Consider the following 23,861-nt stretch of genomic DNA (forward strand, 5'->3'; position numbering starts at 1 on the left):
TAAATCATACAAACTCGACGACTACATATCTTTCGTTTACATACTCTGCTCCAATCGACGCAGGATATTAGCGCATGCGTCTTGGTTTTCGAAATTTGAAATTGTCCAATCAGAGACGAGGCAACGTCCTACCCGGTAATTTCAAATCCGGATGCGCGAGCTCAGTTGGCAATAGAACTCCTAACGTCTAACAAACTGCCATTGGTGTATAGGCATATCTTAAGATTGAATTTTACAAAACGAGAGAAGAAACCGAATTCAACACAACATGGAAGAAGGCGAGACTGTGACGATACTGTCCAGGAAAGGTTAGCGACCCTTTTGACTTTCATTGAAGACAACTATCATCGTTGGTGTTTGCTAGCATTGGCTAGCTTTGCCGTGCTAACGCTGTGCAACAAACAGCTAACAGTTACATGCTAACAACATTAAAACTTCTATTTTGCCTGGTAACTAAGAACGCTATGAACTGGTGAGAGACGTTCTGGCAGGAATTCAACACCACTGGGCTTTTGCAGCAGGTCTCTTAAGGCTAAAATACTGTGAATATAGTTTTATTTAGTATCATTATGCTCATCCTATGTTGCCTCTAACGAGCCACTCTACGTTAAAAAAGAAGGAAATAATCCAGGTATCGTTCCATATTATCATAAAAAATTGGCTTGATTTGGCTTCACTGCCAGATTCGTCAACGAACCTCGTCAACCTTGCTTTGTGAATGGACCAAAAAACGGTAATTACAGAACAATTAGCTATGTATTGCAGGGAACAAAACGATTACCCAAGCTTTCAGAAACCTTAATCTGTGACGTTGATGGGGTTTAAGTGGTTGCTAGTAGTGGAAAGTAACTAATTAAATTTAATCAAATTACTGTCATTGAGAGGTGCCTTTGGGCACTTGTACTTTGTGGGGGATTTTAAAATCAGTACTTTTACTTCTACTTAAGTAAGTTTTAACAAAAGTGACTACTTTTAATTGATTGCTGTATGCTTGTACTTACTATCATATGCCTTATCTTGACAATAATAAAGTTAGTAAAGCAGTGTTATGATGGTTAAGATATGCTTGATGATTGGGTATGCTTAAATGGCTAGATGATGGCTGACAAGGCAAATGGCCAATCAGGATTTAAGGGAGACCAATCAGATTTCAGGGGTCCCTGGTGAGTTGCTACTACTTTTTCCACCCCTAAAACACAATCTGCCATTAGCCTTCATAATCCATCATGGCATTAAAAAACAAAATACATTTAGTTACAACAAACTCATATCAAATTAAACTAAACTCTTTATGTCAAAATATTTCTTTACAGAATTAGCATGGTGGCACTGCCTGGCCCTGAAACCAAGAAGTACAGCACAGTCAGGCACAAGCTTCATGTTCAAATGTGGGCCATATTTCACTTAATGTTAAGTATTTTCTGCAGGCCAACCAAAATTGGATCTGCGGGCTGCATTTGGCCCCCAGGCAATAGTTTGACCCCTGATCTAGAGTGTTGATATCTCAGTGTTGAACATTTCAGAGTTGATTTTAACGCCATTCTGAGTGAAATGGTCTTTGGTGTTGAAGTTGTTTTACAGTGTTGGTCCACCAGTGTTAGTTCAACTCTGTACAGAGTCAATTGATTGAAGCTCTGACCACTGCGATTTCAAATCTGGAGGGATGTGTTGGCAGAGTTCCCTAACATGCCTTTGGTCAGAGTGTTTAGATTTGTTTTACATGTGTTACGTTATATGGATGTTGCCTGTTGTACAGTGATCCCTGTTTGGGATCAATCTAGAGTACCCACCTGTGACTTCACATGTTCCTAAAATACACGTAGTGTGTATTCTTCATCAGTATTCATTGCCTTGCTATGAGGCTGACTCTCTGCTTTCTTCTCTCAGAAGAGATCCACCTTGCCACAGATTTTCAAGAGTAACTGCAGCGCTATCATACTGCAAAATACTTTAAAAGTGTAACATAATTAGCTGTACAAAGTATGGGCCGATATATATCACCTGGTTGGAAATCTATTCTCTTGTTGTTCTTGCTGATAAAGAAAGATCATATATACCGGCACAGCTTCTCTTTAGCTACTCAGTTTTTAACGTAAACTTCAAATTACTTTTACTGTTACTTGAGTTAATTTATAGACCAATACTTTTACATTTTTTAAGTAGTTTTAACCAGAGTATCTGTACTTTTATGTGAGTTCAATAGTTGTGTACTTTTTTGACCTATTGTGGTTGCTTATATTTGAAATAGGGTTTTAATATATTTGTTAATAAAAGTGGTTACCATAATTAATCCGCCCCAAGTACATCTTAAAAACATATTACTCTGTAAATCAGGTAAAATGATCACATTTCAGAAGTGTTAACCAAGTTATATATTATCTGAATGGTTATTAAAATGTTTGCACTTTTTTTCCAAATGTATGCACTTTATTGTCTTTTAACAACCAATCTGCAGCCAGATGGCAGTAAGTTTACATGTATTCCTCTACACAGTTATCCACAGAATTGCTCAATCACAAGTCTTACTCAGGACACTTGGTGAAAGTGATGTGGATGCTGATAGAATAATATAGTCATCTTCTTTTTTGGTTTCCCATGTACTAGACAATTTATTATGCAGATTTTGTTTGCTTCTTAGCCCCTGAGGTTAACTGCAGGTCAAGAGTTGGCTTTACCAAGTGTTCTGTATTATACTTGTCAATTGTTCTAACTGAAAGTACTGCAATTCACTGAATATATACATAATGAGTGAAGAAGCACTACAAAATGTGGCTTAGAAATGATATCAGGCTACTAAACTGTGAGCTAGTAATTTGAATCCATCAGTTGATCACTGCTTTTACCTCATGGAACAGAAGTTAATTTAACTTAAGTTCCAATGAATCCAGATGTTGACATCAAATGACTTCCAGGCAAGATTTTTTTCTTTTCTCTCTGGTGTAAGTCTCCAATGGAAACACTATCATCTTATCCCTGGAGTTGTACCATTCATCTGACCAGTCCACAGAAGAATGTAGAAGTAGAAGAAACAGTTTAAGGCCAAAAGAAACTTAAATTGATATTATTTTCTCGTATTTAAGGGGAAAAAGATTGCCTTAATGACATCAGCATGATGCAGATTTATAAAAGGTATAAGACTAATTTCAGATCTCTCCTCAGAGTAATGGGAAAAATTTGAATTGTTTTTTAAACCTGAGTTTAGTTCATTCATTTCAAGTTGTGAGGGAATCTAACCATTGACTGGCTTTAATAACACAGTGACAATAAGATTTGTGGCCTAAGTTTATTTCTTGGATCTATGATTGATTATTAGCTTTACTTTGACACATATATTTTTGACTGATGGGAATAAATCATCATAAGAATATAGTTGAGGGGAGCAGGTTTTTCTGTGGCTTTTTATCCTTGTCAACACAGTATCTGTATACACCAAAGTTTGTTGACACTTGTTTGGCCAATTGAGCTTGGACTAAAATTTACAACAGAGACTAGAAGACTTGGGAAAGTGAAAATCATGAGCCCTGTGTGTCTTAAACTCTGTGGATTGTAATCTGTCAGTAATTTTGAGTTAACAGTAGGGTTTTTTTTAATTGAGGTGTCTCTTGTGGGACAGTTGCTTAACTTTTATCATCCTCCACAGAGATGCGGAAGCAGAAGTTGATGGAATACTTGGCAGCAAAAGGAAAGCTCAAACAACCCAACCCAAGGTAGGAAAACAAATTTCTTTGCCAAGCGACCTACAAAGGTGCTAAGATTTGTTATTTTGTTAAAGTTTAATTAGGAATGCACAATGTTATTAGCTTGATGTCTGTAGTGACAGATATTAGCTACTGGAACATAATGACAATTTATATTTACAGCAAATATATCAGCTGTACATACTTCCTCTACTTCCCAGCTCCTCACTCCACTCCACTTGACTCAGCTTCTCTTTGCACAGGAGACACTTGGTGTTTTTTACAATAAAAAAGGTTCCTTTCATCCCGATATTTATACAAGTTGGAAAAACAGATTCTCTTTCTGTAATCTTAATTTTCAGGCCATACCTCCGAGATGACTGTCACATTAAGAAGCCTGCAACATCTGCACTGAAGGTGAGTGGGAACCCCTTTTCCCCTTTGGAAACAGTGTGTAATAAAAACAGATTGCTAATCCAGTGATTTTAGTGTTTATGAGAGTTTGGGTCTGATTTGACCTGATAATAAAACTGAAATACATTTTTAAAAATATAAATCAAATCATAAAACAAGGCTGATGTTGAAACCTGCATGATCAGACAAGTTCATCTTGTTGATAGATATTTGTAACTCTCAAATGTATATTTAACTAAAAAACTCACTAGATATCTGCCTTTTGAGTAAATTTGAGATTATAAACTCACCAGGGGGCCGCCATGTTTTGGTCCGCGCTGATAGTATGATGTCACAGTTCCACAGCACTCCCTATGAGCGCTCCTCACGGTTCCTATGCAGTAACAGTTTTTCAAACGGTTTTGCTGCTTGCATCTGTTGCTGCCATAACAGCTTCTATACCAGACATGAGTTTGCTGTGTGTTGGTTTTGTCTCCCTGCTGTCAAAGCTCTGTCATTCCTCCTAAGTTTTACCTCAGTAAAACTCCCTACAAGTGACTGGATTTAGTGTATAGTGGAAGCATGACTGGAGCTTTTCAAAATAAAAGCAGTATGTACATACGAAGGGAGTTTCTCCAAAGAAATGCTTAAGAGGATTTTTACTTTGAAAAGTGTAAACCCGAATTGCTTTCAAAATGTGTTTACCTTTACCTGAACTGTGTGGAAATGGAAAGCTTCATAAAGAGTAGACGTTTGGGGAACAGCTTTATTAAACAGACGCATTTTAGCTCATGGCCTTCATCTGGTTCATCAAGAAACAGATTTCAAACATATTCTCCAGATGTGGATGTAAATATTTGCTACAAGAAGGTAAATATAGCTCTGTAGCTTATTTATCGTTTTTTCTGTCTAGATGGACAGATAACTGCCCATGGCACAAATAATAAATATAAGAGACCTCAAATTTTATAATTCTTTGTAAGATGTGCTACGTTTCTGAGATACTGCCAGTCTGAAACAGCGGTTACTGCATAAAACGGCAAGGAGCGCTGCAGAACTGTGACGTCACAGCACCAGTGCAGACCAAAACATGGCGGCATCCTGGTGAGTTTATAAACTCAAACTACTAAAATGCAGATATCTAGTGAGTGTTTTTTAGTACAATATGCATACACAAACTTGTCTGATCATGCAGGGTTCCTTTTCAGGTTGGGCATGTTAAGGATGTGGTGCCTATCAAAGATGACTGTTAGTCACTGACCACAAAACTCTCCTCTTTTGTGTTTTAACTCTCACACCCTCCTATGAACAGCACACTCCCCCAAAATACTCAGTCTTAATTTTAACCTCGGAGTCATGTTTTACTGCTTTTTTTAACCACTGTTTTGTAAAGACATATGATTTTCCTACACTCTGTCTGTTTATCGCCTTTACTCAAGTCAATCACAGTTTGCTTCCAGGTTGTTTTGGGGCTGCAACTTTTATCATCCATTGTGATTTTTGTCTTTGAACAATGTCATAAATAGACATACCCTAATCAAAGCTAACTTTGTGATTTAAGTGTGTGGAACCAAGGCCGTGCCAAGGTACTCTTTAATTATTATGTATGTTTTTTTTCTTTTTTTTTTTTCTTTTTTAACAGATTATCAAGGAAAAGGAGAACACAGCTCCAGCTGACAAAGTTAAAAATGAATGCACAGAAATCCCAAATCCAACTTCTCAAGCCACACAAAAACCCAACAGAGGAACATTTGGTGTTATTTACAAAGTGAATGTAAAGGGCAGCATTCTGAACGGACGGCAGAATACTTATTCATCTTCCACCAGAGTCCCTGCACAGCCAAAACCTAATCGACCCCCTTCACTCATAGGAATGTACACTGCTACATCCTCCAAATCCAATTTTAATTCAGTCAGCCATCAGAAAAAGAAGCCAAACACTGGAATGCTAACTTCCAACAGAACCTATTCAAATGTAGCTGGCACAGCTGCAGCAAAACCTAACAGCAGACTCAGCAGTAAGTCAAGTGCTGCTCTGTTACGTCCAGTGAGGACAGCCAGTGTCAGGATGAGTCTTGGTCCAGTTGTCCAGACTAAAACTGGACTCATTCCTGCAGTGACCCAACCAAGACACAGTCTAAGTCAAACTTCAACACATTCCTCTGCCCTATCAGCTGCAATCTCCACCATCACCGCTATTTCTGGTGGTAACAAGATGCGATCATGCTCCTCATCAGTGTCCACTTCCCAGAGAAAAACTCCTCCTATCAATGCTCCAAAAACCTCTGTGAAAGAGCAAACAAGTCTTACTTCAACTGTAAGAGCTACACTAAAAGTTCAAGATCAGAACAGGGCTAACGCTAAACCACTTGTTGGTAAAGAGTCTCAGTCATATTTTCAGAATCAACCAAGTGCACTGAAAACAATGTCCATCTCCTCTGGGAGCACAGCAGCTGCAAATAAGTCTGAGGGGAGAGCAGGGATGCCAAAACTTAATAAATTGAACTGTCAACCTGCAGACATTTTTTCACAGAAGCAATCTGATGTTGAGGGGAAGAAAACGGGCCAACCATGTAAAGTCACCTCCAGAACATCCTCTGGTCCAGCAAGCAGGTGCAGCTCCAGACCTGCCAGTAAGGTTATGCGACCTGCTTTGAATGAGCTGGAAAAGAAATCCAAGTCATGTAAAGAGACCGATGGAAAGAAGGGACACAATGCAGTCAATGCCCCTGAAACAAAAGCAGATATTAGAAAAACAGGTGCTCCAGTTGTATCACAGACAGCACCACAGCCTGTCAGGGCCATCAGCTTCACAGGCCAGGCCAGAAAGACACCAAAGATCCCAGTGAGGGTCATTCCACAGACGGAGGGGAAGAAACTGACTGCGGTCCAGGAGGAGAGAATGTAAGTTGAACTGTACAACTTCCTGCAAATATGCATTAGTTTGAAAGAATGCTGTTATAAAAGTGAGCCATCATGTGTCCAAGTTGCTACTGTGACTGACAGTAGGTCAAGCTGACTGTCACTGATGTCTGCTTGCTATGAATGCGCAAAATCACACATCTTTCTGGTTGTGATCCACAAAGTAAAGTTACTGTTCTGGCCAGGTGGAGAATCAACGTTTAGATTTAGCTTTGTTTAGTTTAATCACTTGAGTCATATGATGACTTTCCTCACATTTTTGTTGTCTGCATTAATTAATCAGACAAGTCTGAAAACTGATAAATCTGTTGTCTTGTACAGATGAGAAATAGCTATCAAACTAAACAAGAAGTAGAATTGCGAATATTCAATCATCATTACCTCCAAGTAATCAGCTGTACGCCCCTTCATCAAAATATTAAAAAAGAATGCAGCATTTTATGGCTGTCACAGCTCATACAAGATCAATTGCAGTTCAAGTGCAGCATTTTCTGAAAACTGCAGACACCGAGAGAGTGATAAATTTAGTTTTCACTCAGTCAAATTTACCAAAAGACACATGAGCTCTTGATGGGCAGGCTGACGCTTTCGCCATCTACTATCTGACCGCTCAGAACCCAAACATGTTACCCAAGGTTTCCTTACCTCCATTACAACAGTAGTCATGTGTTGTGGTTATTTATGGAATTCCTCTTTCTTAAAGAAACTCACTAAAGCAGACTCTGTCTAGACATGGGTCTTGCTTCTTCAGGGGAAATTCCTGCATACCGGGTTTTTTAGTTTGCCAACATTTGGATTTGGAGTAGCAAGTATAGTTGCAGCTTACATACCTCTTAAAGACCCTGTAAGTGAAATTAAATTTTTTCTCGCACTAGATATGTTGGAATATGCTTGCTGTAAACATTTGAAAACACTGAGATCTACATGTGACTAAATTTTGGATTTAGACCGTTAGAAAGTTTTTCAACTCTTTCCTGGCTTGGTTTCATTCGGGCAAGGCCAATATGTGGGCTGGTGATGTCACAAGCCCACAGTAGGGAATGACCCCACCCCCTAACACTACAATATAAAATCATCGAGCAGCTCATCTCAGTACAGTCTCTTCTTAGCTGATGTCACTGCCTTTATTGACAGGTAACAATCAGTTTTTTTGTTCATTGTGAGGTAAATTTGCCAAATCTATCAGCCACAGTGGCCCATGGATCATTTTGTGTCATAACCATGATTTGAACCAGAAAACAAATGACAAACAGAATTTGTCTCTTCTCTGCCAAAGAGCCAGGCAGCTGCTCTTTTCATAAGGTCAGTGTAAGGTCAAAGGGTAGGCTAATGGCATGAGTGCTTTCCTCCATTCAGATTGTAACACTTTTAAAATTTGAGAGAACCCTATTTCTCCTGAGTGGGTTTGGCTTCAACTCATTTAACAGACACGCCCGCACCACCCTAGAGCAGATTTTACAGCCTTATTTTTCATGATTTTTATAAAGTTGGAGATGTTTTATTTCACTGAAATTTGACCTAGGGTTTCATGACACAGTGACCAGTCATACAACAAACCTAAATACAGATTTATTTTCACTTTACACAGTCTTTAAAATTCAACCATAATATCCCACATATAATAATTTCAAATCACTTAATGTTAGCATAAAGTTTATAACCAAGTGAACAGCAACATTGCCACATTATATACTGTGATAAAAATTGTTTTTTATTTCATATTTTGTTACAGATAAAAGGACTCGTTACATAATATGAATGTCACTGTCAGAAAATCATTGCGTTAACTGACCAAGATTCAGATACAAGTTTGGATGTGTGAGACCTTTTATAAAATCAAAGTAGAGAGGCGTGGGGTACAAATAGTCTCTACAACATGGTTAAGTGTTTCTAGTTGTTGAAATAGTAGGTCATTGTTCATATCTCAAGGTGTGTATGAATAGCTTTCTTTGAGTAGGTGATGGAGATTAAAATCTGTGTTGGCAAACAGAGACTGGTTTCACCCACTTTGCACCCAATTGTGTTTCAACTGATGGTGCCTTAATTCAACAAAAATGACATTTCTTTAAGGATACCACACTTTGAGGAGGATTCAGTTTGGCTGTTACACATTTGTAAAGGGAATAGTGTCATCAGTTACACGACTCTTAAGAGTCGTGTAACTGATGACACTCAAAAGACACCCAAACAAATTCAGAAATTAACAAATGAGATTGAATTACCTGTGCTAGGAGTGCAGTGCACATGCTATGCCTAAAACACAATCTATGTTTGCACAACAGCAAATGATGCAGCAGGTTAAAGTGAAACCAGAAAAAAATCTTTAATACCAATATCCTATTACACAATTTTAATTTATTTGCCAAACTAGTATAAAATAGCAATATAAACAGTTTGATGAGAAATAAATGCATCCTCACATTCAGAAGTCTCAAGTTCCATTAAAATGTGCACAGGTGGATTAATTGATAAGATGATATCCATACAGGTTTGGTCATGCCCTTTAGTTTTAAAATATTTTAGTAAAGTCCCTTGAAAATGAAGGAAATTTAGGATTCTAAGTTGTCCTCTGATACCACAAATGAAGGTTTTTAAACTGCGTAACTTTGAATCAGAAAAGACATGTTTGATTGACTGATTGATAGATGGGTAGACAGAGAAATGGATTTATTTTTTCCAAGGGGAGATTTAAGTTTGTTCTGTAGGTTGTTAGTGTTTTGGAAAAATAAAATGATATAATATCGTTTCTTTGCACTGCAATGACTACCTTGCCAAAACCAAATTCTAATCAGCGGAATGCCTTTAAATAAAACATTGATTTTAATTTTTACCCTTTTCTCAATTGTTTGATTTAAAGGAGAAAATTACAGGAGTGGAGAGAAGCCAGGGGAATTTCCTATAAGCGTCCTCCAATGCCAGTGAGACCTCAGGTGAGGCGCACCGTGGCTGTGCCCCAACCTTTCTGGGCCACTATGACAGAAGAAGACGAGGCCCACTCCCTCATTTCTGCTGTTGACAGATCACTGGCTGATTGCATCAAACTGCTGGGCAAGGTATTTGGAAAGGAATGAGCCATGAGAATGGGGCAATCTTTTATTATCATTATCATGTGACTTCTCAACAAACACATGGAAACATTTTGGAAGGTTTGAGGACGCCTGGATTTTTTGTTTGGCTTTGTATTGTGGGAGTAAGTGAAAACAAATGTTTTTTTTTGTTAGGTGGGTAGTCTGGAAGTCTTGCAGGCTTGCAAATTTGCTAGACCCATTTGGATGTTAAAAGGATTCATATTTGTTATCTGATAACCAAACTTAAAAACTGTTATTTTTCAGAGTAGGTAGACATGATGGTGCAGATTTGCTGACCCTCCTGATACAGGTTCATGTATTTTCAGGCAAAATGGTACAGAAAAACTGTAAAGAATATTAAAGGGATGCATTAGAGACAGTTTACGCACTGATTGCCTTCTGTATTCCAGTACACATGGCCTTTTACTGTCCAAAAATGATTTTAGGATTTTAGTATAGCTGACCTTTTTGGCGAAATAATTAATTGGATCAATGTGAATTTAAGTAATTATTTTTAAATTTAGTCTTAGTTTTTAAATTAAAGTATTATTTAGTTTTAGTCAAGTTTAGTCATTGTACTCCTTGAAATTTATAGTCTAGAATTAGGCTTTGTAAAAAAAAAAAAAAAAAAAAAAACTTTTTAAATTAATTGTTAACTTAAACTCCAAAACATTTTAGTCTTTTTTGAACAGTGGAGAAGTATTCTGGATTTTGAACATCTGACAGCCAAGAAATTACCCTAAAGGTAATTGTTAAAGCCTCCTTTACCAAAACTAAGCTTACTTTTCGTCAATTAAAAAAAAAATCCAGGATCTATTTTTAGCTCGTCTCACCTTCCTCATTGAAGAAAGTTAGCTGACAAACATTTTTAGTTACAATTTTGGCAAACAAAATCAACACTGGGTTGGACGATGTTGGAGGTGTGCGGCTTGAGAGGAATTTCAGTTTGAGTTCAACCATGTGATAAGCCATTAAGTTTTAATGTACCGATGCTGTCATTTTAGTATATCTTACTGTGTGCTATCTCATTTGCCCCCGCAGGGTTGCCCTTCAGACCAGGTGAAGGAGGTTCTCTCAAAGCTGCCAGCAGTGTCCCACAAGTTTGCCAAGTACTGGATTTGTCAGGCTCGTCTGATGGAGCAGGAGGGTAATCTGGATGTCCTGCCAATGTTTGAAAAAGCTGTTGGTCTTGTGTTGGAAGTAAGACATCCAAAGATGTATTTGACATAACATATTCTTTCCTCTTTTTTTTTTTTTTTTTTAACAGATTGTAGTTTGGTTTTAGTCAGTGTTACTCAGCAAGCTATTGTGTGTCTCCTTGAAGACTAACAAAGGCTACACCCAAATTCAGGCTCTATAATTTGCAACACTGTGAGGAAATACTTGATAATTTAGTTGTAAATTCACCAAAAGAACAAGTCTTCAGAATATTGGAGATTAAGTGTATTTGTGTCAGAATATTTCATTACGAGACCTAATTTATGTTGCAACTCTCCATTAAAATCAGGGTTTTGTTGTACTATTATTAAAAATGTTTCAGCTTGTACTATTAACTATACATCAAAAGTTTCAGATGATACTTTGCTAAATAATTGTATGGGTGGATTTGCAATAGAAATTTCGTTAAAGACATGTTTGGTTTAATGTTCAAAAACAACCACTGAACTGACAAGCAGTTCAAGTACCAATTCTGGTGTTTTTTCTGACCTCTTGTCTTTTGCCTGAGTCTTTATTATCAGTGCTGTGCCTTTTTTTTCTCCACACACAGCGTTGTGTGTTCCTTCCAAACAACTCAATTTTGGTTTCATCTATGGACAGAATATCTTGTCAGTAGTACTGTGGAACATCCAGGTGCTCTTTTGTAAACTTCAAACGTGCAGCAATGTGTTTTTTGGACAGCAGTGACTTCCTCCATGGTGTCCTCCCATGAACTCCATTCTTGTTTAATGTTTTACTTATCAGTGTCAAGACACAGATGTGTAGCATTTGGCATTGCAAACTGCAGCTCAGCTCTGATATCTGAAGGAGTTTCAGATACTTTAAGCCAAAGAATGAAGAAGCAAATCCTATCTCAGTTCACCGTTTGCATCGTTGGTACACTGTATATCACAGGTAAAATGGTGTTTAGAGCCGGCAGCATTAGTACAGAGTCATACAGTTGCTAGAAAAAGTATGTGAACCCTTTGAGATTTCTTGGATTTCTGCATAAATTGGTCATCAAATGTGTTCCAATCTTCATCTAATTCACAACAATAGACAAACACAGTCTGCTTAAACTAATACTGCACAAAAAATGATATGTTTTCATGTTTTTATTGAACAAAACATGTGAACATTCACAGTGCAGGGTGGAAAAAGTATGTGAACCCCTAGGCTAATGACTGGTTGACCCTCCTTTGGCAGCAATAACCTCAACCAAACATTTCCTGTAGTTGCAGATCAGACCTGCACAACGGTCAGGAGGAATTTTGGACCATTCCTCTTTACAAAACTGTTTCAGGTTAGCAATATTATCCGGATGTCGGGTGTGCATCACTCTCTTGAGATCATGCCACAGCATCTCAATTGAGTTGAGGTCAGGACTCTGACCGGGCCACTCCAGAAGGCGTATTTTCTTCTGTTGAAGCCATTCTGTTGTTGATTTACTTCTATGCTTTGGGTCGTTGTCCAGTTGCATCACCTATCCTCTGTTGATCTTCAGTTGGTGGACAGATGGTCTTAAGTTTTCCTGTAAAATATCTTGATAAAATTGGGAATTCATTTTTCCGTCAATGACAGCAATCCATCCAGGCCCTGAGGCAGCAAAGCAGCCCCAAACCATGATGGCCCCTCCACCATATTTCACAGCTGGGATGAGGTTTTGATGTTGGTGTGCTGTGCCTTTTTTTTTCTCCACACACAGCGTTGTGTGTTCCTTCCAAACAACTCAATTTTGGTTTCATCTATGGACAGAATATCTTGTCAGTAGTACTGTGGAACATCCAGGTGCTCTTTTGTAAACTTCAAACGTGCAGCAATGTGTTTTTTGGACAGCAGTGGCTTCCTCCATGGTGTCCTCCCATGAACTCCATTCTTGTTTAATGTTTTACTTATTGTATATTTGTCAACACAAATGTTGGCATGTGCCAGAGATTTCTAAGTCTTTAGCTGACACTCTAGGATTCTTCCTGACCTCATTGAACATTCTGCGCTGTGCTCTTGCAGTCATCTTTACAGGACGACCACGCCTAGGGAGAGTTGCAACAGTGCTGAACCTTCTCCATTTGTAGATTCTTACCGTGGACACATGAACATCAAGGCTTTTAGAGATACTTTTGTAACCCTTTCCGGCTTCATGCAAGTCAACAATTCTTGATCGTAGGTCTTCTGAGAGCTCTTTTGTGCCAGGCATGGTTAACATCAGACAATGCTTCTTAAGAGCAGCAAATTCAACACTGGTGTGTGTTTTTTATAGGGCAGGGCAGCTTTAACCAACAAAATCAATCTCATCAGATTGATTGGACTCCAGCTTGGCTGAATCCTGGTTCCAATTAGCTCTTGGAGAAGTCGTTAGCCTAGGGGTTCACATACTTTTTCCACCCTGCACTGTGAATGTTTAAATCGTTTGATCAATAAAAACATGAAAAAATATCATTTTTTGCATGGTATAAGCAGGCTGTGTTTGTCTATTGTTGTGAATTAGATGAAGATCGGAACACATTTGATGACTAATTTAGGCAGAAATCCAAGAAATCTCAAAGGTTCACAAACTTTTTCCAGCAACTGTATATGTTTAAAATTCATGAGTTTTAACACGTATCACTTAGCAAACATGCAGGAGACATTCAGTAAGGTATAATCCATGCTAGAAATAAGATCTTTTCTGGTAATTGTTGATACCTTGAAAAGGACGTATTATTCCTTGTCAAATGCTGGTCCTGTGATAATGGCTGTTTATATTCCAGGTTAATGGAATAAAATATGCAGTTTTATCAGACAAAATGAATGTTTAACTGCTCTCATTAGCTTGGTCTTAGTTATTTATCATTCCTTTTATCTTGGAGTGCTGGTAGTGATCAAAAATAAAAATGAAGTAAACAATTCCCCAATACAGTCATTTTTCAGTGGTGCTGTATTCTATGAGTATTTTTTCTTCTTCTTCCTAATTAAGCTTCTGTCCTTCTTTCTTGTTTTAGCCAGTGGATGAGCTGCGGACTGTGGTGTTTGAGATTCTGAAGAAAAGGGATGAGACCCAAGGTAGTTTGCCTGCATCTCCCTTTTTGTATAAAAAATACTTTGATTACTGTTGGCAGAAAGATACAATGTAAAAGCAGTCTCTACTTAAAAAAAAATATAAGAAAATCACAAACTATTAATACTTAATTCAACAAGCAGTCAGATGTACCTGTTGCTCTGCCTCACTGATGGATGTGTGTTTTAGTTGTTAACAGTGCTGTTTGGATTAAACCCAAATTAAAATTCCCTTTAGCCAACTACTCCAGGGTAAAATGACTGCATTCTGTAAACCAACTTCACCCTGCAGAGGTACGTACTATGGCGTCACGCCATAACTGTATGAGGTAGGGATGGGAACAATTACTTGATGGTTGACTAATTGGTCATTAAGAATTGGGTCAATCACAGGGAATTTAGTCGATCTGATGTTGGCATTTAATAAAGAGACTAAACATATCTTACTCTGCACTGCACAACAATATCTACCGTCATGACATTGTGAGTGGGTTTTAACAAAATGAGACATCTTACACATCAGGGGGCAATTTAACTTATGGAGAGAGGGAGAGGGCAAACAGAAGAAATACTTGAGCTGCGCAATGCATTATGTCAATTTGCCCGAAATGCAAAATGAGGAGAGCGAAGCGAAATGTGGTGTGGGACTATTTCAGTTTAGATGTATGTATGTCAACATACACACAAACAACATTATAGATGCTTTAGTTGGCAGGTTTCTTCCAAACGCCCATCCCTAGTATGAAGTTTCTTTGCAGAATGTGGCTAATATTAAAAGTGCTAGCGCCACCGACCTTCTATCATTTTTGTAGACTGATAATCACATTCCTGAGCTGAAGATCATCACTAAATGCTTCAGTTACGTCATATGCGAGTATAACTTGACACAACCTCTGGGCAGCTTTATCCCATTTTCTGGATCAAAATGGCGCTAAACTGCACTGTTTGTATGAGAAGCCGTGGGTGCTAAAGCAGTTAGCAGATGTTGATATAGAATTTAAGAGCACTGTGACAATAACAGCAAAAGCAAAACATACAAACAAATCCTGGTGTCAGAAAAAGTAGTATCCATTTTTAATACCATCAAACCTTCCCAAAATTTTACTCGTGTATAAAACTGTGAGGTGTTCAAAACACAAATTATATTAGCACTTGCATGCACAAGCACAGTCCTTTAAAAAAGTGCTTCAGGTTAAAGAAACAAAAAATGACACAACTTACAGTGATACTTGAAGTGATTTATGGTTGAGGCAGTGTTGTCAGAACTTACTGGTATGCAGAATTACACAAGGGCAGATGATCAAATGATCCTTTGTATCCTTTTCTTCCTCTGTCTTTTTGTGCCTAATGGCTCCCAGGCTCTTTTCCTTCATCATTAACTCCCTGAGTGCCAGCCCTGTTATAAAATGGAAAGTGGCTTATGCCAGCGTTTTTGGCCATTTTGAGTCATCTTTCAAGACCCACAGAATATTTTGTACTATGACTCTGAAAACACCATATAGCTCAAATGAAAGAAGAAACTCTATTTCATCATGGAAAAAAACATTTGTTTGCACCTTGTTCCATTCTTGATTTATCTGAAGTTGAATAGAGGTTAGTTTCACCAAGAAAAGACCACTTTTTGTCTAGAAAGCTGAGAAAAATGTATTTTGTGAAGGCGAGTCTGTCAAGCAGAACAGTGATTTGAATGTTATAATTTTGCCTTCAATGACATAAAAGACATCTGAAAATTGTATTACAAATGTTATTTTATTGTAAAATAAATAACAATGCTTCCAGTCACTGTTATTCACACTCTGGAACTAAACAGCCTCCATGGGACCCCCCCATATGCCCACGTCTTCTCCTGCTTGCGTGTCCCCTGGCACTGCCTGTAAATTATAAAAGTAATGTAATATAAAATATGTTTTATATATAATATATAATCTATAATATAGAATTTTTTTTTGTTCTTACCTCTTTTTCTGCCAACAGACAGTGTTGTAGAACTGAGTGGGGCTTGCTCTTCTCTCAATGCTGCTTCTGAAATCATAGAGCAGGAACGCATGAGTGATGGTTTCATTCGATAAATTTGGCTGAATAATCAGTGGGTTCCAACATTAACTTACCTCCATCGCCCTGGGATGGAAAACAAGATCCACATCCGCTCACTCGGCAGCCATTCCTCAGAGTCTGGGTCGGAAAAGTTCGTCTCTGAAGTGTCGTCGCTGTATATATCCAGCTGGCAAGCGGCTGCCTTTTTCCTCCGACGTACAGGGGAGACCTCGTGGCATTCTTTAGCCTCTTGGCTGGTGTTCTGACATATTTTGCTTCCTTGTCAGATTTTGCTACCTATCGACTACCCTAACCCTAACCCTAACCCTTCCAGGCGTGACGCTGATGGCGTAGGGCGCATGGGCAGAAACACAAAGTAGCAATTTTTGATGGGTAGCAAAAATGGCAGAACACCGGCATAGGCAGATGAATGGCCACGCTGATCCCTGGATTCGCTGTCGTTAGGTTCAGTGTCGGTTTCAGTGAGTAAGCGATTTCTCAGGCAAAAGTTTAAAGTTTCTTCCAGCCTCTATTTTAGAACTTTTAGCTTAGATTACCTCCGATCGCTCTGCTCTTTGACCCCAGGGTCTCCACCTCTTATCTCTGTGGCTTTGATCTACCGTCTCTTCCATGTTCCGACCATAGACATCCGACTACGTATCCCAGAAGCCCCAAAATTATTCACAGGGAGCGTGAGGGAGCTCCCTTGTGCCAGCTGCTGAAAAAATACTTTGACGTATGTACTAGTATACGTCAATGGCACTCAAGCATTGGTTTTTAAATGACGTATATATACATCAATGGCACTCAATGAGTTAAGGGAATTATGCAAATAATCCTCACAACTGTTATACTGTATCTGCAAATGTGAATTTATGTTCTTAGTGCTTTTAGACAGATAGAGGTGGGCCTTAATTATATTTTTTTCCAACCTGCCAAGAGTTCACTTTAAGGGAAGCTTATAAAGTTACATACCATGTTATTTCCTAATATAACCAACGAGCACTGACTAACTTCATCTACATTCCACATAAAAAGGGGACAAGATAAGTTTAAATGCTTTTAAAAACTGTTGATGCTCATGTTGACGCTACAGCATGCAGCACCTGTTGTTATTAATAGCCTAAACTTCATCATTTCTCATCACTGATCTACAGACAGAAAGAAGATTTAATGTACTTATAAAGTTACTTTGTTGTGGATCACATTGCAGCCACTGGCGCATGTTAAAAAGTTTAACGATAGAGAAGACCAGAGCAAGGTGCCAGTTCCGTGCTAGGCCATGGCACACTGTGCAGCAGTATATACATGTGTGCACATTTGTCATTTGCCAAATTGGCCTGAAATCATTAGCAGGATTTAATTTATAATTTAGCATCTTCATACACAGGCAGTGGTGCTGCTGGTCGATACAGACACATTCACTTTTTTCAGGATGAAATAAAAGTAATACCATGGCTCTTTTTTAATACCCTAGGATATGGTAGTACTGCCCATTCCTTGCATGAACCATTTAAAAAATGTTAAAATTAGTTTAACAGAATCATAAATTTGGCGCTGATGACAAAGGGATCCATACTTCACTGTTTAGCTGGCTTTTCGAGCGCTTCTCTATTAGTTACTCAGTTACATGGGTGTGAGGTTCTTAAAAGGTTAAGATTGTGTGTAGGCCTGTGCAAAATGGCTTACAAATCATATCATGGTATTTTTCTTGCCTTTGACGATAACGGTATTATATCCCAGTATTACAAAATTTAAAGGAGATAATGCTTTTTAATCCAAATTCAAATGTTATTAACCCCCTTCTCCCCTTTGATGGCATACTCAATTTATCTCTAAGTATAGGAACACAGAAAACATGTTTTATTTTTTAAGTCTCGCTAGGTTTACTTCTGTCTAACTGCACTCCAAGTTTCTCATTTCATCTCTAACCTGATGAGGTGTGTTAAGCTGCTAATGACTTGAACACATTTTCTGGTGAAGGCATTCACAATAAAAGTCGCCGACTTTTATTTTGAAGAGCTTGACGGAAGTATTGTGTTTAGCATTGAGTTAGCTTAGCTTTGGCTGCCGTACCAAGGAATACGGCTAGTTTACAGCAGCTTTTCTGACCTCATTTAACATTGCAGCCTGGATCTTTGACTCACTGTGGACTTAGAAAAGAAAGTCGTAAGTAAAAATAGACTTTTAAATGGTTGTTTATGCCGTTGTAAGAGGAAGAGCTGCAGCGCTGGGCTCTGTGACAAGCCAAAGCAGCACTTAGCTTGTGTTAAAGCCCCAGGCAGGCTGACAGAGACAGCACACTGACTTAGTTGCGGTACAGCCATCAGACTTTGAGAGGAAAAGACACGTATTTTTGCCTGCTAACTCACACTGAGGAAGATACGATGATGTCATGAACAAGCGTTATCGCGATTGGTTGGTAGAGTCCAAATCTCTATTGTAGGCCAAATTTATATCATTTATACCATCTACTGCATATATTGCGCACCCCTAATTGTGTTCTTGAAATCTGAGTTGCTCTTCACTGAAGCTGTGCAAGCAGTAATTTTCTTTTTTCCCAAAATGAACAGTAGTTTGGTTTTTATTCACTCATCTTTGAGGTTTGTTTTTGTAGATGAAAGCTAAAAGATGAGTGAATATTTGACTAATATATTTTGGCTGATATTATCATGTCTTTAATGAATGCTAATGATGGAATGAGTGATCACTCAGTAAATCATGTCAGTCTTCTGCTTATGCTACAAATTCCTACTGTTGCATTAAATCTCTTCAACTCTGGTTTTCATGTTTTTGTTGGCATCTAATGAAGAGAAAGAGGACCAGATTTCAGCTGGTGAAAGCACTCCTGAGACTGACAACAACCCCATGATGACTCCTAAACCTGTCAGAGCCCTCATCTGTGGGGAGAAAGGAGACTCATCTGTGGTCAAGTACAAGATCACAGCAACTCCTGGGTAGGACTGCATCATAAAAACTTCCTTTTAATATAAATGCATTTTTTTCATGACAACTTTAGCTGTATGATGCTGACTTATGGTAAAGAGAGGGAAAAACCTGAAGAATTATGGTATTTTTTCACAGATACTGCTTCATGAAGTAACATGCTAGCTCTGTTCAATTCTGCCTTTCTAAAAGACTAACACACCACATAGCACATCAGGATATTAAAACTGGCACAAATTTATGTGGATAATCAGATAAATGCATAAAGACAAGAGGGTCAAAATGACTTTATCATGTCTAAACAATCAACTGTGTTTAAATCATGAGTTTAAAAAATATGTGCAAATCTAATTTTAACAACCTTGGAGCAGACAGAGCCTTACCAATCTCCCTGAGATCTTTGGTGCCCTACCTAGGGGGTTAGGTTGGGAGCAAATGGTGTACATAATCATACTGTATTTAATCATTTCACACTCATATAGCCCATGAATGGTTATAAAAATATGGCAAATAATCAAATCTGAAAATCAGCATGGGCTAAATGATGTGGCTGATCAGGGACAGTAGAAGGAAGGGAGCAGGTGCATTGTATCCCGCTTGTCCTTCCTGTCCATGAAGTTCTGAAGACGCGTTTTAAAATTTGAGGGGAGATGCATCTAGGCATGCATGGATATAGAGAAGTGTATGCATTTTTCAGCATTTACATAAACAGAATAACTGGTAAGACTCTTGTAGAACTGTAATAAGGATCCATTCCAACCAGACTGTGGACACAGGAAGTGACATTTTCCTAAATTCCTGTAGTCTAGAAAGTTAAGTTGTGTTTTGTATTTTTACAACCTTACATCACTATTTCTGTTATTTAACCTTAATTAAACCAAGTTTGTAATTTTTAGATGAGATACCTTTTATTGTGGAGACCTGCTGCCCAAGAACTGTAGTAACATAAAGGTTCAACTACATTAAACAAACATTTAAGTGTAGACAGTAGGCTTAAAAGAATATATATATATATGTATCTGCACATTCGTATAAAATGTTTTTGAAGGCACGTTTTATCTGGTTTCGTTGAATTTTATTTAATAAATAAGCTCAAAGTAGGTGCATGTAAATGTTGATGAGTAATCTTATATTTGGAAATGTAAGATTAAGTAACAGGTAAAGAAGGCAAGGACAGAAATGGTCTCGATGTGTCTTTTTTGTCTTTTCAGCGTCCATTTTTTCTTCTATCTGTAGACAGATTTTGTTATAGAGAAGAAACGATGGTTACCCAAACAGCCCCTACTCAGAGAAGAGGCCAAAACTGACTGGAGTACTTCCACAGAAAAATACTATGAATTGCTGTGGCTCATTTTGAGGCAAATCTGTCTAAGCCATTTTCAGATGGTCTCAACACAAAATTTTTAGAGCATGCTTGATATGGAAAATTTTCAACTTCAGACAGCTATTTGCTTGGGTAAAATGTCTTTTATGGAAAATATTAAGATTACTGCATGCTTCATATAATTGATCAGCTGAAACTAAAATGGAGAGCTCAAACTAAAATCAAATTTCTTTTTCTAAAGACTACACAGATGTTGCATACCTGTGTTTTTAAGGGCTTTTAATAAAAGTGCACTGTTCCCATTGTAGATCTCACCATGTGCTCTTGAGGGATATTTGCTTTACAAAACTTTGTCTAGTTGTGAGAAGTACAAACTCAACACTTAACATTTCAAGTTTTATGTTGACTTCAGGTTTTCTTTGGCCTTTTTTTCCGAGAAAGGCTGAAAAATTCCAAATAAGCCAGATGGTGACTAGCTGAAGAATGTTACTGTATCAATTAGAAAATATATTTATTTATTTAACCGGGAAAAAACTTGTTAAAATTTATGTCTTTTTCAAGAATTTCCTGGCCAAGACAAGCAACTGTGAACAAAGTTTCAGACAAACAGCAGGCACACACAACACACACAATACAAGATACCTAAACAAAATACATTTAAAGGCACAGTATAACAAATTTCGGCAGCAAATATTTAACAAACCACATTTATTTTTTTAATCAAAGCATCTGCAATCTTTTTGCAGTTCATTCTAGGCAAAGGGTAGCTGAACTGAAACACTGACATTTTCTGTTCTGACCCTTGGAGCACATAGCAAGCAAAGATTGTTTTTATGGAACAGTGGTTTATAAAAGAGGAGAAGCAATTTACCTGATGTTTTTCTTCTGTCTCTGTTGATCTGACTCCAGTCCCTCCACAAATTTATGACATATACTCTGTCATAAAGGCATTTTTTATCACCTCTATGAACTGAATTTCCCCATTCCTGTCCTAATCACTAATTTTTATCTTCTTGTTTAGTTGTCTCCTAATAGGAATGGATGACAATACGGTAATACAGTATACCGGGGTATTAAAAATAACCGTGGTATTTCTTTAATTACTTTCATGAAGACGATGCTGTGTGATAAACAAACATTTAAATGCCTTGAGAATGTGGGTCTGTTTCTGGTAGATGCAGCTCTGCAAGTGTGTGAAGATGCTGTAAAAGTGATGACAGAACTCCTGCTGATGATGTTGGGTTAATTTGTCCAACAATGGTCCAGAAATGAAAAGGACTCACTTGTATATACTCACGTGTTACAGCATGGCAAGCGCAGTTCTGTGGTCTTCTTTAAAGTCAAACTGCTGAATGGAAATACAGGTTGTAATGTGAGCCACAGCAATGCACATTTACAATCATGTTTATTTGTTTTGTTGAGGGGGTAAAACAGTAATGAAATGATCTAAAGTTTACTGTTGATAACTTTATGTACTGTGCAGCATGTAAAGCAGCATCTCAGAAGCAGCAACATTTGGCACATGGAAATGTTTAAATGTATGTTAACCCTTTATATATAGAGACGCAGTTAAAAGATACTGGTTGGTTTTTCTGGGGACTGCTTATAAGCTTTCCATAGGCCACAGTGAATTGCGGCTGAATAGAGCTCACAATAACCTGACACGCCAGAAGAATTTGTTTCACACATCCTTTTGGGAAAGCTTCAATAGGAAATGTTTGGGAAAAGGTAGAGGCTTTGAAAAAAACTTGGAGTGTGATTGGATAAACGTTCTGTCTGTCACATCTCTACGGGCCAATCAGAGCAACAAAACACGTGATGTAGCCGCTATCGAGCTGCGCCTGCGCAGCTACCGAGGAATAACGCGAAACATGGCAGCTAATGACATGTAGGTACTCGACTTTTGTTGTTTTTGAAAAGAAAACAACTCAGTGCTGTTCTTTGTTCTTCTTTAAATGTTGTCAAGTTCTGATAAAACTGGCACTTTAGCAGCATCCACACTAAGATCTTCCGCCATAATTGCACCAGCCTCTTGCTGCTGCTTGTTTAGTCACGACTCTGCCGCACCTGAAAGTACTGCCCCTCATCGCTGATTGGTCCTGTCACTTTCTAACCTGGCCCAAACGGTTCAGATGGGAGCTTTGCAAGATGGATTCACCAGTTAAAAACAAGGAAACGGGCGTATCCATCTGCTTTGCAAGATTAAGCTCACAACTGATGCCCAAAGCAAATTTCTGCCACAAAATGGATTTTTGCGACCCCATCATCACTGGTTTAAATGCGTGCTTTGTGTTGTAGAGCCCACACAAGGCTTAACCGATGTCAACATTAGTGCAGCAAAGTGATAAATGACAGTGAACAGCTCAGTCTGAGTCCAGTCAGCAGCAAGTTCTGCTCTAGCATTACTAGCAGCTGTGCAACTAAACAAATGCCACTCACTAGTGCCGTTGCGCTTCATGTGTACAGTAAATGGGTAAAACCTGTTTTTCCTGTCCATCTCCATAATTAGTGCAACATTGCGGCTGCTTGCTATGCAGAGCCTGTCTGTCTGTTTGTCTGTGGCTTTACACAAGCTGGGTTGTAGTGATTCAACTTTAACAGCTCTCTAAAGGTGTGTATGTCGTTAGTGTAAGTTTGACAATTACTGATTTTTTGCAAGTTAAGTTATTTTCTTTTTACTTCCCTCAGTGGCCCTCCCAGCCAAAAGAAGGAACCAGCACGAGTCAATGGCCAGGAGGTTCGCTTCTTCACCCCTGTAAGACGCTCAGTGCGTATTGAGAGAGCCTCACTCCGATACCCCACGTCCCTCCAGGACCATGATCTGTGCGTGGCCTCCTACAACGACCTGATCTCTGAGGAGGAGAATGAGAGAAGTGAAGAACAGAAGAATGGGGAATCCAGCCCATCTGCTGACAAAACGCCAATGTATGTCTACAGACAGAACGAGGCACTTAAAGACAAGGTGGTTGTCCAGCTGGTCTGTGATGAGGATGTTTAGCATAAGATGCCATCTTTATCTCAAGCTAAGGGTTAAGACAAAATTGATATTTAGAATGTACCACTATTCAATGACTGAAAAGGTCACAGGTATGTTTATACTAAACCAATGGCAAATCAGTCACTAAATTTACAAAGTCGTGGAGTTTTGGCCATGTAAACACTTGGGTGGTTATTTGTGATGAACTGTTTCTTTGACCTTGTGGTATTATTTTACTTCTAAAAAATGTGTTGTACATAGTAGTGTAAAATAAATGTTTTTTATTTCAA

At 38.3% G+C, this 23,861-nt stretch overlaps 1 protein-coding gene across 1 annotated transcript; it reads left to right on the top strand.

The window, feature by feature from the left end:
• The first annotated feature begins 146 nt into the window (after positions 1 to 146).
• Positions 147 to 23,861, top strand: ckap2l (cytoskeleton associated protein 2-like). The gene is made up of 9 exons (XM_041788022.1): positions 147 to 308; positions 3,641 to 3,707; positions 4,040 to 4,094; positions 5,713 to 6,974; positions 9,850 to 10,045; positions 11,102 to 11,260; positions 14,236 to 14,296; positions 19,137 to 19,281; positions 23,283 to 23,861. The coding sequence occupies exons 1-9, from the start codon at positions 269 to 271 to the stop codon at positions 23,590 to 23,592; spliced, it is 2,295 nt and encodes a 764-aa protein (XP_041643956.1). The 5' UTR covers positions 147 to 268; the 3' UTR covers positions 23,593 to 23,861.

This window comes from Cheilinus undulatus, linkage group 5 (assembly GCF_018320785.1).
Source record: "Cheilinus undulatus linkage group 5, ASM1832078v1, whole genome shotgun sequence".
Lineage (NCBI taxonomy): Eukaryota > Metazoa > Chordata > Actinopteri > Labriformes > Labridae > Cheilinus > Cheilinus undulatus.